Source organism: Rhinolophus sinicus, chromosome 1, assembly GCF_057876585.1.
Source record: "Rhinolophus sinicus isolate RSI-liver-muscle chromosome 1, RSI-T2T, whole genome shotgun sequence".
Lineage (NCBI taxonomy): Eukaryota > Metazoa > Chordata > Mammalia > Chiroptera > Rhinolophidae > Rhinolophus > Rhinolophus sinicus.
The window spans coordinates 45,285,343-45,301,373 of NC_142501.1; the positions used below are offsets into that span (position 1 = coordinate 45,285,343).

Here is a 16,031-nt window from a genome sequence, read left to right on the forward strand (position 1 = left end):
ATTATTTTTGATGCAATTGTAAATGGGATTGTTTCCTTAATTTCTCTTTCTGATATGTCACTATTGGTGCATGAAAATGCAACTGATTCTGAATATTTTGCACCCTTGCCCCTCCAGCCTTTGCCCCGAAGGTAGAAAACTAATTCCTCCCTATGTGTCCCTAGTGATTATCCAGCTGCTGCTCCTTCCCTGGAGCCCTGAGCTTGAGTATAGGTGCCTCAAGAGGAATGCCTGGGTCTGCAGCAGCTCTCAACTCACTTGGCCACAGTCCCTGCTGTTTATCACAGCCAGATGTTATGGGAACTCCTGTTTTTGTCACTGGAGTCCTTGACTGGGGAGCCGAATGGTAGCTTCGAATGCTTGCTCTGCAGAAGGGATTCCTCTACAGCTGAGATCCCTCCCAATTATTAATCACCACATGGTGGCTGTGGGACCTGCCTGTTTTGCATCTTAGCCCCTTCTACCAGTTTTGACGTGGCTTTTTCTTTATATCCTTAGTTATAAGATTTCTGTTCAGCTAGTCTTCAGGTGGTTTTCTATTATAGCTGTTCTGTAATTCAATTGTAATGTTGATGTCATGGGAGAATGTGAGTATAGTGTTTATATACCCTGCCATCTTGACCATAAGTCCAATATAAAGCTGATTAGTTTATAAGGTCAGAGAATTTTGTTTTTGCTGTAAGCACAACCACAAAGACATAAATACTCCCTGGTTGTGTTTTCTAAGTGTCAATACAACAAGCCTAGATGGATGAGATCTATGACTCCTGTTTATTCTTTACATATTTATAAGATTGCCTTTCCTTTGTAACCTAATTCCAAATTTAAGAACCTATGATTTCACTTTTGATGATGATGAACAACCAACTAGAATGGAATCCCTGCCTAATTTTAGACCTTTAGTCCAGACCACTCTGTATATGAGATGGGGGAAAGAAGCTGACAGGTACAAACTAATGTGACAAATGGCTAGAGAAAGGACATCAGATTAGGACTTGGAAGATCTGGGTAGAGCATATGGCTTGTTTGTCCTTGGGTTCCCTCAAGTACAGTGCCTGACACATTGGAGGGTCTATATAGAATGAATGTGCTCTTGTTGTCTGTCAGAATTCATTGGTAGCAGATCTGAAATAAGGGGCTAAACTAGATAACATAAAGACATATTTGAAAGTCAAACTTTAAGCTGAATAGCACAGTGATTAAAGAACTGAATAACATTTCTCAGTTTTGCCGAATCATTATAGCATGGGAAAGACAATTAAAGATATGCATATATGTAACCATTTCAGGAATATCTAACAAACACATTTCTTGGGAAGGCTCAAGGAAAACTACAGAGGATAAATGCTGCTGAATTGGCTGCCCCAAAGAATCTGCTCTGCGGATTAAGGTGGTGTGAGAGCATAGAAGGAAAACAGGTAAACAGGTGATATTAGAAAAAAAGCTGAAAGGGTCGACTAAATCAAGACAGTCTGTGATAGTGTCGTCAGATGCCATAAAACTCTTAAGGAGCTAGATTTCATTATAACTACATTTATAAATACAGGGCTCATTTATTTTATTTTATTTTGCTTCATATTATACATTACAAGCTTTTGTGTGTGTGTGTCTTAATCAGAAAAGAATACTAGGTCATCTGGAATGCATGAAAGTGTTACAATGAGAGGAGGTCTCTGTAGAGAGTGTGGGTCTAAAAGTCACACAGCGACTCAGGCAGAATTCTTGGGCAGTTTCTTAAATTCTCTTGACTTTAGTTTCCTCATTTGTCTAATGGCAGAAATATTCCTGACTTCCCAACTGCAAAGAATAGAAATAATGAGGGGGGTCCAAGATGGTTGCCTAGATGGATACAAAGCTTGGTCCCTCACAAGAATACATCAAATGTACACCTGTAATTAGGTCCTGCTAAGAGCCAACTGAACAGCTTCTGCACGAGAGAGGGACTGCGTAGAGAAGGTCAGGGAACTACCAGAGCTCTCTGGGAGCTGAGGGAGCAACCCAGACAGGAGGAACCGGTGAGTGCTATTGTTTACGTTTCCCCTGAATGTAGATAGTGGGCAGGAAATAATGGCCTTATATGCCACATTAGACCAGTTTGACTTTTTTGAGCATTCCATCCAAAAAAACTATAGGTTACACAATTTTCTCAAGTACACATGAATCATTTTACAGGATAGAATACATACTGGGTCACAAAATGAACCTCAATAAATTCAAGAAGATTGAAATTACATCAAGCATATTTTCTGACCATGATGAAACTAGAAATCAACTACGAGAAGAAAACTGGAAAATAAAATATGTGGAGAATAAACAACATGTTTCTAAACAACCAATGGATAAAAGAAATCAAAAGGAAATTAAAAACTAACTTGAAACAAATGAAAGTGAAAAATAAAACCTTTCAAAGTTTATGAGATGCAGCAAAAGCAATTATAAGAGGAAAGTTTATAGGTATACAGGCCTACCTCAAGAACCAGAAAAAAAAATCCCAAATAACCAATCTAAATTTACACCTAAAGAAACCATAAAAAAGGAACAAATAATACCTGAAGTAGAAGGAAAAAAACCCCAATAATGATCAGAGTGGAAATAAAGGAAATAGAAAAACAATAGAAAAGATTAATGAAACTAAGAGCTGGTTCTCTGAAAGGATAAATAAAATCAACACCCCTCATACAACTTAAAAGCAAAAAAAACCAAAAAATTCCATTAAAAAATGGGCAGAGAACCTGTATACACTTCTCCAAAGAGGGCATACCAATAGACATATAAAAAGATGCTCAACATCATTACTCATCAGGGATGCAAATTGAAACCATAATGAGATATCACCTCACACCTGTCAGAATATCAATAACAAACAAGTGAGCATGTGGAGAAAAGGGAACACTTGTGTACTGTTGATGGGATCATAAATTGGTGCAGCCACTATGGAAGACAGTATGGAGGTTCCTCAAGAAATTAAAAATAGAACTACCTTATGACCCAGCAATTCCACTTCTGGATATTTATCAGAAGAAATCCAAAAGACTAATTTGAAAAGATGCATGCACCCCTATGTTCATGCAGCATTATTTATGATAGCTTAGATATAGAAACAACCTAAGTGTCCATTGATAGACAGATGGATAAAGAAGCTATGACACACGTGTGTACACGTACACCCACACACACACATACACACACACAATGGAATATTACTCAGATGTAAAAAAAGAATGAAATCTTGCCAATTGCAACAACATGGATGGACCTAAAGAGTATTATGCTAAGTGAAATAAATTAGAGAAAGACAAATAGCAAAGGAGCTCACTTACATGTGGAATCTAAAGAACAAAATAAATGAATAAATACAACTGAAATAAACTCATAAATTCAGAGGACAAATTGATGATTGCCAGATGGGAGAGGGTTTGTGTGGATGGGGGAAGGGATTAAGAAGTACAAATTACCACGCATAAAAACACGGGATGTAAAGTACAGCATAGGGAATATAGTCAATAATATTGTAATAATTATGTATGGTGTCAGACAGGTACTAGACTTATAGGGGTGATCACTTTGTAAGTTACATAAATGTTTCATCACTAAGTTGTACACCTGAAACCATTAAAATATTGTACGTCAACTAACTGAAAAAATTTTTTAAATGGTGAAGGGGAATATAGTTAATAATACTGTGAGAATTTTGCATGGTGAAATTTGATCACTAGAATTAGTGGTGTGATCACATTGTAAGGTATAAAAATGCCGAATTTCTATATTGTATACCTGAAATCAATGTAATATTGTATACTAACTATTCTTGAATAAAAAAAAGAATAGAAATAATGTATGTTACATGCCTATTAAAATTTTGATTATTAGTTGCTCAAGAGGTAGAACAAGGTTTAGTATTCTGATAAATGGGGATGTTTTCATTAAAAGAGTGATTGATACTGACAAGTTAACTCTTAGAGAATGTGGGAATTTTGAGAAGGAATGAAAGGAGATGAAGTCCTGTGTTCTGATTACTGATAATCAAAATTCTGGAGTTAAGAACAGAAATGGAATGTTTAGTGGGAGGGACAAAGAAAGGACAGTAATTGTGATGATGATAATACAGGAATATATAAGAGCTGAGGGTAAAATATTTTAGACTAATCCAGGCTGCTAAACTCCAAAATGTGTAAGAGAGCAAACCTAGCTTGGCATTATAAAATGTAATATTGAAGAAATATTTATCATCTTTCACAATTTGGGAACACACTGCCATGATCAGAAGTAACTAATCAAATCTCTCAGTGTGAACTCCTAGAGTTCAAAACAATTAGATAGATTAGGAAGATTCTTATAGGCCATATAGCTTCTAGCTTGTGACCCAGATCCCCAAGGCCAGATAATACCAAGGGAGTTCTATTAAAACACAAGACCCTTTTATAAAATCTGATGAATTTAAACAGGCAAATGCCAAAACTGCCTCAGTGGTCTTCCCTGGTGAGACCTGTGGTTAAGCCATGAAAGTGTGAGAAGGCCAGGAGGCTGTGATCTGTTCCATGTAATTGGCGAGTCACTTATGTAACTACCTTAATTATTCCCTCTCGGAATGAAAGTGAAAAAAATAAAAAATGTCTGTACTGAGTCTACAAATATTCCTCAGCTTCAGTCTGAAGGAAATACATCTGTTTAGAGCCCTATATTAAGTTTCAGATTAAAACAAATATTTAATGGAATTATGTACACTGAAGAATCAAAGACCACGTTTGATTGAATTTCAGGACCTCAACATAGGAACTTTGATATAATGCTCTCCGAGGGGTCTATTTAGTCACACACGCTATATACATAAAATGGTATACTGATAATATTGTAATGATAATTTTTAGTAGTAAACTACTGAATGGGGCCCAAGGCCGACCTGTCTAAGCAGTATAGTTTAGGAAAGAATCAAAATTTAAGGTTTTGTAAAACAATAAAAAAAGGAGGCAATAAAAGAAGACATGGGTATTTCCAGAGGAATATGTCATTTTGGTATGTATTCCTTAAATCAGGAATATAAACATATATCTTACATAGATCAGTAATGTAGATTACGAATGTCTATCAGAATGTAGATCAAAATACAGGAAAAAATGAACCTGAACTGAAATATTGTTCCACTACTAGCCAGCAGTAGACTTAATGGACCAGTGTGCTGACTTGATAGAAGCCTGGCTTAATGCAAAGCAAAGAGCTTCTTCTAACCAATGTTTTTGAAAGAAGCTTGGCTATGCCCTACTTAAAACTTACTTCTGTTGCCTCATGTTTTTCTAGCAGCATAAATTTAAGAAAGAGGGGCTTTGCTATCAAAAGTCTTACCACGTAGACATTTATTATTTGGTCTATGACTTTCTATAAAAAATGCTTTCTCAGGATGTTAGTCTATATTTAAGCGTTCTCAAGGATCAGCAAATATGGGTAAATATTATGCTCATATTTATGGTGTCAGCAAGATAAGTTTATGAATTTAGGTAAAGAATTTTAATTGCTAAATGGGATAAAGCTGAATATACGAACTAATATATTCAGTTGAAAGTGCCAGTACATTTCCTTTGCAAGAAAATAAATATTTCTAAATGGTGATGGGGAGAGAGAAGAATTTTATAAAGATAATAAAATATTAGAAAAATAGTAGTAAATACCATTTCAGCATGATCAGAAAAGAGGAGGAATAGATTTTTATAATGTTTCCTCATGTTCATCATTCATCTGCAAAATGCATCTGTGTACCTATTCATTTGACAAACACTTTTGAGCACTTATCAAGTGCATGGAAAGCATTAGGAATACAGTGGTGAGCAAGGCCTAGTCCCGGCCTGAGCTCAAGGTAGTTATAGTCCAGCAGTGAATGGTGTGTGTGTGTGTGTGTGTCTGACAAAAAAAAACCTGCTCTTGCAAAAAGACATTATAAATGCCCAGAGCCTGGGATGGGGTGAGTGACGGGGGAAGGGATCAGAGAATGTCTCGGCAGTAGGCATTCCATATAAACCACAGAGGCTTCTGAGGAGATTAGAATTAGAATGAAACCTTCATATTTCATCATTCAGAATGCAATCACAACTTATAAACTCATACAATGAAGAAACCTTCTTGCTAAAAAGACAGTTTTTTCACATTAGTAAAAATGGACTTGAAGTAGCTTCCCCAAGTTTTTCCCTAACTCAGCCACTTCCCATTATTATTATTATTTTTTTTGACTTACGGTCCCCTCTCATTTTCACTTGAACACTTCTGTCATGTTTGCAGTTCTGGCAGTGGTCAGAGCTGGTCTCAGCAGACACCCAAAGGCACACATCCTGGCCTGCACAGCACGGATAATACAGTGGAAGGCCTCACTCACAGCAGTGAGAGAATCTACTCTGATTCGGCTCCTGGTTATGGCTCTATCCCTGTCATGAGACACCTTCATCCATGAGCCCTACACTCCCTGCCTACATCTTTCCACCATTCTCTGTTGTGATTCCTCATTAAACTAAACGCCATGCTGTGAAGATTTCCAGCTGAGTAGACAGCTGGGAGATGTTTGGGTTGGGAGAGTGGGTGAAGGTATAAAGTACTGGGGGACAAGAAACAGTACTGCCTAGGAAAGGAGAATTCCTCTTACCTTTCCCAGGTACATTTTTAAGGACTTAGGGGAACAAGAAAGCCACAGAGAAATATTTATAACAGCAAAAATATAACGATCTAGTCTTTCAATCACAAATGACAGCATATCTAGAAATCGAGTAGGAAAAATAAAAATAAACTATAGTTGGAAAAAAAATATTCTTACCATAGTATGTCAGATACTCTGCTGTGTGTAAAAATGTCAGGGAAACCAGAACATTGAAAATCCAGTTTATTCCAGATGAACATGCATTTCCTGTACTTCTTGCCCAAAGAGGATATATTTCAGAATTCACAGTCCAAGGCATTGGTCCCATTCCTGAGAAATACAAAATTAAATTTTCAATAAAGCAGTATGTAAGGAATTTTATAAAGAGTAGCTTGTCTCCTCCAAGAAGAGACAATATAATTAACATAAGAATAACAATAGAGCCTTCTTTACCAGGTGCGAAGAAAACGAGATATAAAATAAGGCCCAGAAGTGCAGTCCAGGAGTATGGAGTAGGGCAGAAATTGTAAGCCCAAAACACTTCTTCTGCTTTGAATTTGGTTTCATTGTCACACCTGAAAAAAATAATGCAATAGAAAAACTTAGTGTTTTAGGATATAGTTGCAGAAATTCAATGTGATCACCTAGGATATATTTGGATGTTCCTTAATATCATTAAAGAAAAAGTCCAAGATGTTTTTCTTGAACAAAAGTTAAGATTTAAACACACAGTATTGGATATGCAAACTCACACAGAACTTTTTAGAGCTGAATATAATTCATGAGCAGCACAAAGAAATACGTTGTGTATACAACTCTACCAAAATCCCAAACCGTCTGATTTAAAAATGGGCAGAGGATCTGAATAGGCATTTTTCAAGAGGATATACAGATGGCCAGCAAGTACATGAAAAGGTGCTCAACAACACTAATAATCAGGGAAATGCAAATCCAAACCACAATGAGATACCACCTCATACCTGTTAAGAGTGGCTGCCATCAAAAAAGACAAGAGTGTGGACAGAGCTGAGGTCATCTTAAAAAGCTGACTCTATTTTAAAACTTATCTCCCTGCACCCTGTCCTGTCCCCCTCCCCTTTTCCCCAGGGTGGACTCCAATGTGCACAGAAGCTTCATGTTAATCACAAACGAGCTCAGAGACATCAGAGAACAGATTGCCAGGGGTGGGAAGTGAGTAAAATGGGTCCCAAGGTCTAAACTTCCAGTTATAAAGAAATAAGGGATGTAATGTACAAGGTGGAGACTACAGTTAAATTTTAAACAATACCATATTGCAGCTTTGAAAGTTGCTGAATAGATCTTAACAGTTCTCATCACAAGGACAAAAAATCTGTAAGTATAGTGACAGATGTTAACTAGACTTAATGTGGCAATCTCTTTGCAATATACATAAATGTCGAACCATATTTTACACCTGAAACTAATAAATTGTTGTATGTCAATTATACTCAATAAAAAAATAAGAAATACATTGTATTTATTACCCATTTCATATAAATCAGACATGATTTCCACTTAGTCCTTGAAAGCTACAGTAACAATTTAAGACCACTGAGAGTCAGTGTGTTATAGTAGAAAGACTAGATTTTGCAGTCAGGCAAGATTCAAGTCCCAGAACCAGATTTTTTTTTCATCTGTAAAATGGGGATAATGCCGTACAGATAATTTTAAGTATTGGAAGGGTCACCTATAAAGAGGTGATAGGATAGATGATGGCAGGGAACAATTCTTGTATCCGATTCCAACTAACCCTTTGCAACTTCCTGCTGTGCGTCCTTGCTTCTCTATCAGTCACTCCCTACTGACTTTGCCTCCTAGTTCTATGGTGAAGCAAGTTTCTTATGGTCTTTTATTGATCTTCAAGTTGAACTTCCAATTCTTTACCTTAAATTGAAATCTGAATTGTACCTGAAGACACAGTTGGCCTCAAATACACAAATTCCATGATGTGCCAAAAAGAAAACAAAAACAAAAAAAATAACATTCTAACCCGTTATCATTTTTAGATCATTGTTCTGCCTCCATCATCTGACTCTGTTTTTGTATCCTCACATCCAAGCCCTGTCCTTGTTGCTGGGTGCATAACCTCCATCCTACATCCCACCTGTTTTGGTAAGATTTGGGTGCCTGGTCAGTCAGTCATCTTTTCGACCCCCTCTCATTCATTTATTTTCACTTCAGGCCCATCTAATAACTTGGCTTCATAGTTCCTTATTTAATCTCTGAAACTGCAGAGAGGGCACTTTATAATTTGCTTTATTTGGAACTATGTGACTTCAAGTTCTCAAATTTAGAGCATTCCTTTTCTGACTGCAAGCGGTTTATTTCCTCAGTCCTGAGAACTTGCTCTACATCCAAATCATCATCTTTAGCGTTTAACGGCTCTCAGTATTCATTCATCTCATTGCTCAGCTCAGAGCATGCCAATACCGTCTTTGCTGGCCTGTAGAATCCATCTTTCTTTCCTCCATGCTTGTCTGCCAATCTCACCATTTCAGTTCCAAAACCCTGTGCAGCATCATTAACTTCCCTCAAAAACCACTTTTCAGAAGCTGGGCAAAATTATGAAACCATGATGCTGGGTTCTAGTAACAGTTCATGCTATTTCTTCTCAGTTGGGTCCCTAATTATGGTTTCAAAAATGTTATCCTTTATTGACTTCTCTACTGAATTCTCTGCTTATTTCAGAGTAGGCATTCAATAAACTTTTGTCAATTGCTGCCTCAATTAAAATACTTCTTACTATCCTGTAGTCCCGAAATCTTTGCCTCTACTTTCTAGGTCCTAAGAACTTGTATGATTTCTTTAAGAAAATTGAGACCTTTCCATTTGAATGCCTTCAGTTTTTTTTACTTTTCTGTATTTCCTATCCCCAGTAGTAATGATCTCTTGCCGTTTCAAAGGACTGCCCTTCCTATTAGTGGTCCTTCATCTCACTCTCCTTTTGTCTCTTTTGGGGTCATGTTCTATCAGTAGTCTGTTCTGTTTCTGCCATCTTTAGTTTCTTCCTACTTGAACCTTCTCTTCTGATTACAACACACAAGACTGCTCCTGTCCAAACATCCACCCGTCTCATGTCACACTACTAGCTCATCAGAAATCCTAGAGAAGTTTGTATTAGTGAGTTCTCCATCTCACTGCCCATTCTTCCCTTCACAGCCAAGCTCCCCCACCACCCAGACTCCTGCTGACTGACTTGGGCTCTGTTTTCCTGAGTCTGCTCACCTGAAAGTTATCAATGCCCTCTTAATTCCAACATTCATTGATTTTGTCTCAATTTTAAGGCTCTTTGATTACTATGTGGTGTTTGATATTGTTGACAACCCTTCTTCCTTCTCTTTCTCCTTTGCTTTTATGTCTGTATTTCAATCTTACCTTTGTGATGTATACATCTTCATTGCTTCTTCGAACCCTCACCCTCTAAATACAGGTGTTCTCTAAGGTTCTATTTTGGGGCTTATACCTTCTTTCTTAACCATCTCATCTCATTTTAATCTCCACATGGATGTTCTCTGATAGCTTATTCTAGCCTTGACCTTTTTCTCAAGCTCCATCGATGGAATTTAGGTATCTGCGGAACATTCTTATTTAGCTATCCTGCTGTGGCCTCAGACACACCAGAGCTGCAAGAGAATACACTGGCTTCTCCAGGAGACAGAGTGCAGCTGTTCTTTGGTCAAATCATGGCTCTCCCATTTATTGGTTGTATTTGTTCATTCAAAAATTTATTTTATGTGTCAGACGTTAGAAAAATGTTACGAACAAAAAGAAGTACCATTCGCATTTGTGGAAACTAGAGTTTAGTGGGCACAGGTGCCATCCTGTTTTCTGTTCTGTAAAACGGGCGAGGGGAAATTATAGGGAAACAGGCTGCTGGGAACATTCAATGTGGTAAAGTGTACTGATTGCTTAGCACACTGCCTGGCATGTTGTGTGTGCACAGTAAGTATTACTTTAATGGTGACATTCATGACATTTCTATTTTGGTTAACACTACCATTCCTTGAGTTGAAATGGACTAAAATCTTGGAGTTATTTCCAGTATCTTCTTATCTATTTTGGTTAACACTACCATTCCTTGAGTTGAAATGGACTAAAATCTTGGGAGTTATTTCCAGTATCTTCTTATCCACCTGTCTTTAAATCTTCTACTTTTAAGTCCAAGTAATGAAGAATGGCTAAGACGATGAGCTCTGGGGCTGACAGCTTCCATGCAGATCTAGGTTGGGACACCCAGATTTGAAGCTAGCATGTATGTGACCTATTCACTTAATTTTTCAAAGCCTGCATCCTCATCTGTGAAATACGGGTTTTCTTGGCACCTAACTCGGATATTTTGAGGCTTACATGAGATAATGTACGCAAAGAACTTTACATGGTCTGAGCAAGAAATCGCATTTCCTAGACATAATTTCTTGACTCTGACTCTTCCTTTCTAGTTGCATTAATACCATCCTAGTTCAGACCCCTGAGCATCTGTGTCACCAGCTACATCTGTCTGTGGCAGACTCACTGGCGTAGCCACTCCATGACCCGTTTTTCCTCACGTTCATGGCCTTGTACAGTCCTCTCCCCATCAGTGTGGGAGTGACCTGTGACTTGCTTCTAACTAACAGAATGTGGCAAAAGTGAGGACAAAAATGTGTGATTAAATGAGTAAGAGTACAGTGCTACTTAGCTGCAATCTCTCACTTCCCTGCCATGTTGTGGAGTCCCAATGTTGGGATCCTCTTGGAAGGAACTGAGAGAAGTCTTTAGGAGTGGCGGTGGCCTTCGGTGGGCAGCTAGCGAGACACTGAAGTCCTTGGTGCAAAAGTTACTGGGTTCTGCTAACAAAGGCTAATCCTTCTGTACATGAGCCTCAGATGAGACCCCAGCCCCAGCTGACACTTTAATGGTGGCCTTGTCAGACTCTAAGCTGAGGACCTAGCTAAGCTGTGTCTGGACTCCTGACCCACAGAAACTGGGATATAGTAAGTGTGTGCTCGTGGTAATATTTTTGTGCTGCAATAAAAAACGGATACCATCTCCTAATTATTTTCCCTGCTTCTAGCATTCCTTTCTTTAAAGTACCACCTCACAAGCTGAGATCTCTAGAGCACTGCTCTGGCCACCTAGTGGCTCAAAAACATCCACCCCCGTATCCCAGCTGCCTATGCAATGGGGCCTGCAGCCTACCGTATCCTGTGCTCCTGGGCAGGTCCTTACCTCCAACTACAGCAGACCACTGATTTTCTGAAAGGACTTTCCAGATTGAGCATCTTCGGCTCATGCCATTTCCTGTAACTGCAGGTAAACTGTCTCTCCTGATCTCCACCTTCACAATCTGCCTCAGCCCTCAAGGCCAAACAGATGCCACTCGTTTACCTGGCTGAAATACTCTCCCCCTCCTCTATGCCGTTTCATTTCCCTCATTTATATTGTTTTCACACAGTGCTCTGTATTATCCTCTCCGGATATATTCCCTCTCCACGGGGCTCTCATCCCAGGAAGCACAGCACAGGGTTAAGAGCACAGGCGACCTGGTTTCTTCTCTGGGTTTGGCCACTCGCTGGCTGTGTAACTCTGGGCAAGTTACGAGTATTTAACCTCTTTGTACCGTGGTTTTCTAATCTATAAAATAAGAGTCCCTAATAGACTTGTTACAAAGATTAATTAAATACAGTGATAACTGGTTGGCACAAAGACTGCGATCTATTTATGTGTTTGCCAAAAGAATAGTCATTTTGTATCCCCCTTTAAAAATATCAACATCTAGTTCATAATAGTACTCTCTATAGAAATAAATGGTCATCGAATGATGAATGAAGCCTTTATGTTTGTACTTGTTAAACTGTGAGTAGAAAACAGCATCAGAAATCCCCTGATCAATAATCTTCTGCCTTCATTTCCCAACAGTCAGTCTTTTGCGTTATGAAGATCTTAAAATGAGAAAATAAGAAGGGATGTGCAGGAGAGAGGTGGGAGGGACAGAGATGAGGGAGGAAGAAGGAGGAGGAAGAAGAGGGAGAGGAGCAGAGAAAGAAGGGAAGGGAGGCAGGGGGAGGAAAGCAAAGAAAGACAGACAACTAGGCTCCAGGGGGAGGGAATGATTATAAATAATCAAACCACCAACATTCACTGAAAAATCCGATTTACTATTTTCATTCCTTGCATGGTTTCTGGATGAAACAATGGAAAGTGGCATATTTTCAGGTAGAGTCTTTGCTTGCTCTGATTAGTTTTTCACCATCTGGCCACACACGAACATTTACACATGTAAAAACCTAGTAACTCATCTTCATGCTGATTTTAAAAAGCACGGCAGGCACTGACTTGAGAGTTACACACTCAGTGATACGGAGACATCTAATGATTAAGAATGTGACATCACACCTGACCTTTAAAATATAAACACTAGAAATCCCAACTACAGAATAAAAATGTATATTCCAAATGTTACTGCAAAATACTCTGTTTTCCTGGCTTAGTTACTGCTGGTGGAAGAACATGATGCCCCGGAGAAAGAAAAAAACACTCTGACATCAGTGTGTGGGCTGGGATTAGAAAAAGTCATGCTCTCTGATGGGGGACCTTCTCACCACATCCCGGAGCAAAAGCAAAATGAAAAGCTATGACAATGGGAGCTGCACAGAGGGTGCGGCAGTGGACAAAGCTGCAGAATCGTAGGCAAGCAGGTGAAATAGGGCTCATCTTGTCAGAGGGAGAGAACTAGTCTTCACCAGCATCATGAGTAGACTGACACCTGATATGCAGACCAAATAAATGATCAGTTCCCTGTTCCAGCCGGGAACACACAGTGCTTCTCTGAACAATGGATCTAGAAATGGACAGCTCTCTTGGAAGGTGGAACGATTCTCCCTTGCCTACTCAACACCCAGCCCAAAAACCAGTTCACATGTAGAACTATTTCTGCCTATTTTTTCACGTTACCTGTTAATCAGATACCTAGAGAGTGTTAAAACAAACAACCAAAGGAACTAAGTGATGTAACTGCTCTTGCCACAGTGAATCATTTGTAATCTACTCCTTACTCCCTACACAGCACATGCTTTTTGTATTGCGTCTTTATTCACTATGATCAACTTAGGTATTTAACTGCTTCATGTTCATATATGGGGGATGGGAGAAAATACAACCTATATTTAATAACACAAAAGTTCAAATTTTATCTAATTCTGATAATTGAGAAACTTATAGAAGTTTGCCCCCTTCCCAAAAGAGTTTATAAAAAATCTAGGGCTTTGGAGAAGGGATGGGAGAGCTTATTATCATTTGTGTGACACACATATTATTCTCCTGAGTTCACTGCTAGTGGTTTACTGGCCAATTCATTACTGAGACATGTGAGTAAAGCACGATTTCATCTCCAATTCCTGATGCAGGACTGTAACTTCCTCTGAACAAGATCATTAAGATACCACCTCAAAACAAAATGGATACCCCTAAAGGTTAACTCTGACAGTTGTTTATCTATAGGAATTTATGACCTGATTACAGATAGTCTGAGAGTGGTAGGGGAGAGGTACCTAGAAAAGGACAGAGTATCTCCCCAGGAAAAGACACCTTCACTTTTCTTTGAGGAGTAATAAAGAAACACAATGCCAATCAATCAGAGGACCAGGATGATGTAAATTTATAAGCAGCCCAAGCTATGAGAAATTTTGATTTTGGAGCATCCCATCAAAGCAACCAGAAAATGTTACTGGTACAAATCTGACTCATTACTACTCAGACATTTCAATTTCTGTTCAGTGGCATAATTCTTATACAATAAAATAACATGTAATAAACTTATGTCAAGTGTGGCAAAATAGCATTTAAACTCTACATGTGTATAGTTGAATAATTTTACAAAAGTATAGCTCCCTAGCTTGTAAACCATGTGGAAGATCGTGGCTTTGGATGTTTTTCTACTGTCTAGCCTTTTCCGCCTATTTTTGTGTTTTACAGTTTTCCTGCAGAGGCCTGTCACACAAAGGCAAGTTGAAAAAAATCATCTATTTTGTTAATTACTATTATTTTCTGGTAAAAAGAAAACCTTCAGAATTACTGAGATGATTAAATCATACACATGGGTAAATTTCAAAAACATTAGCAATTTGGAGCTAAAAGCCATTTAAAAAATGAATTTAATAAAGTTTTATTTATATATCAATTCCTATATCTAAACCATTTACCAGCATGATGGCTATCTTCAAACAAAAAGAAATACTAAAGTAAATGAAATTAATACAATTGGCAATGGGACTAAAGTTATTTATTTGGAATAGGGTTATGATTGGCCCTCATGTGAGTGTGTTGTGACAAGGATCTCATGATGGGGAGTTATACCATCCCTCTCAAGTTCCAATTTGTAGACCGGAGGGTTTGCTCTCCTGTCTGGCTTCTTTTGCTTCCCTGCATCACTTGAGACTTTCCTCTAGTGAGGAAAACACCTCTCTTGTCCTCTACCTTCCCTGGGCTTCATAGGCACATTTTACACATAATCAATGCTCAATAAATATTTGTGAAATAAAACAAAAATACTTTTATCAGTTCCCAATAAGCTGATCTTGGGATATTTGACACCAATTTCTCCACTGTATTGTAAGCATTAAAGAATACATACTAGGAGGGAGGGGTGCCAAAAATATGTATACACATTTTAAGCGATGTTATCTATGTATTACTTTTCAAAGTTGAATTGAATTTCGGTAGCAATGTGTAGTGTGACGTTTACTCAAAAGATGGCGTTAATCAAATGAATGCAACGGACAGGACAAAGAAAATGGCGGAAGCATGGTTGTCCTTCTGGGAGCGCAAGACCATTTTGCAGTGGTATTTGAAATCCAGGAACATTGTGGAAGTACAATGACAGTGGAGGTGTGAGTGTGCAACAGAACCTTCAACACGCCTAACAATTGCATGAATTCGTGATAAGTTTGAGACACACGGTACTGTGTGAGAAGAAATTGAAACGGTATGCGCAGCGATACAAGTGGACATTTTGGCCAACGCTGCTCAAGCAGTAGTTCGACATAATCAGAAGTGTCTGGATGCTGATGGTAACCACTTTGAGCACCTCTTGTAATTGCAGAAGTCAAACGTGACTTGTAGTCACCTTTTGTTATTGGTATATATTGTTTATTACAATTTTAATACAGTTCTTTTCCTTTCTTCAAATGTGTATACATATTTTTTTGGCACCCTCTGTATATTTGTTGTCGACATTATTTTAAATGCTAAGAAATTTATCTCTACTTAATTAACAGGTAATTGCCTGTGGCAGTATAGAAAAGACATGCTTCCTTCCCATATAAGCATTGCAAAATCCATCTGTATCACCCCAAGCTTTAAGAATTTCAAAGGACACCAGTACTCTGATTTGATTTTCTTCCATCCGCGAGAGTGC

At 38.3% G+C, this 16,031-nt stretch overlaps 1 protein-coding gene across 1 annotated transcript in view; it reads right to left on the bottom strand.

Annotated features, from left to right (window-relative positions):
* The window catches only part of SLC2A13 (solute carrier family 2 member 13), a 309,333-nt gene that overhangs the window by 9,139 nt on the left and 284,163 nt on the right, over positions 1–16,031 (bottom strand). The window contains exons 8-9 of the mRNA XM_019736318.3: positions 7,070–7,191; positions 6,794–6,946 (exon numbers count right to left, since the gene is read on the bottom strand). Of these exons, the coding sequence (XP_019591877.2) occupies positions 6,794–6,946; positions 7,070–7,191 (275 nt within the window). The remainder of the gene's footprint in view (positions 1–6,793; positions 6,947–7,069; positions 7,192–16,031) is intronic.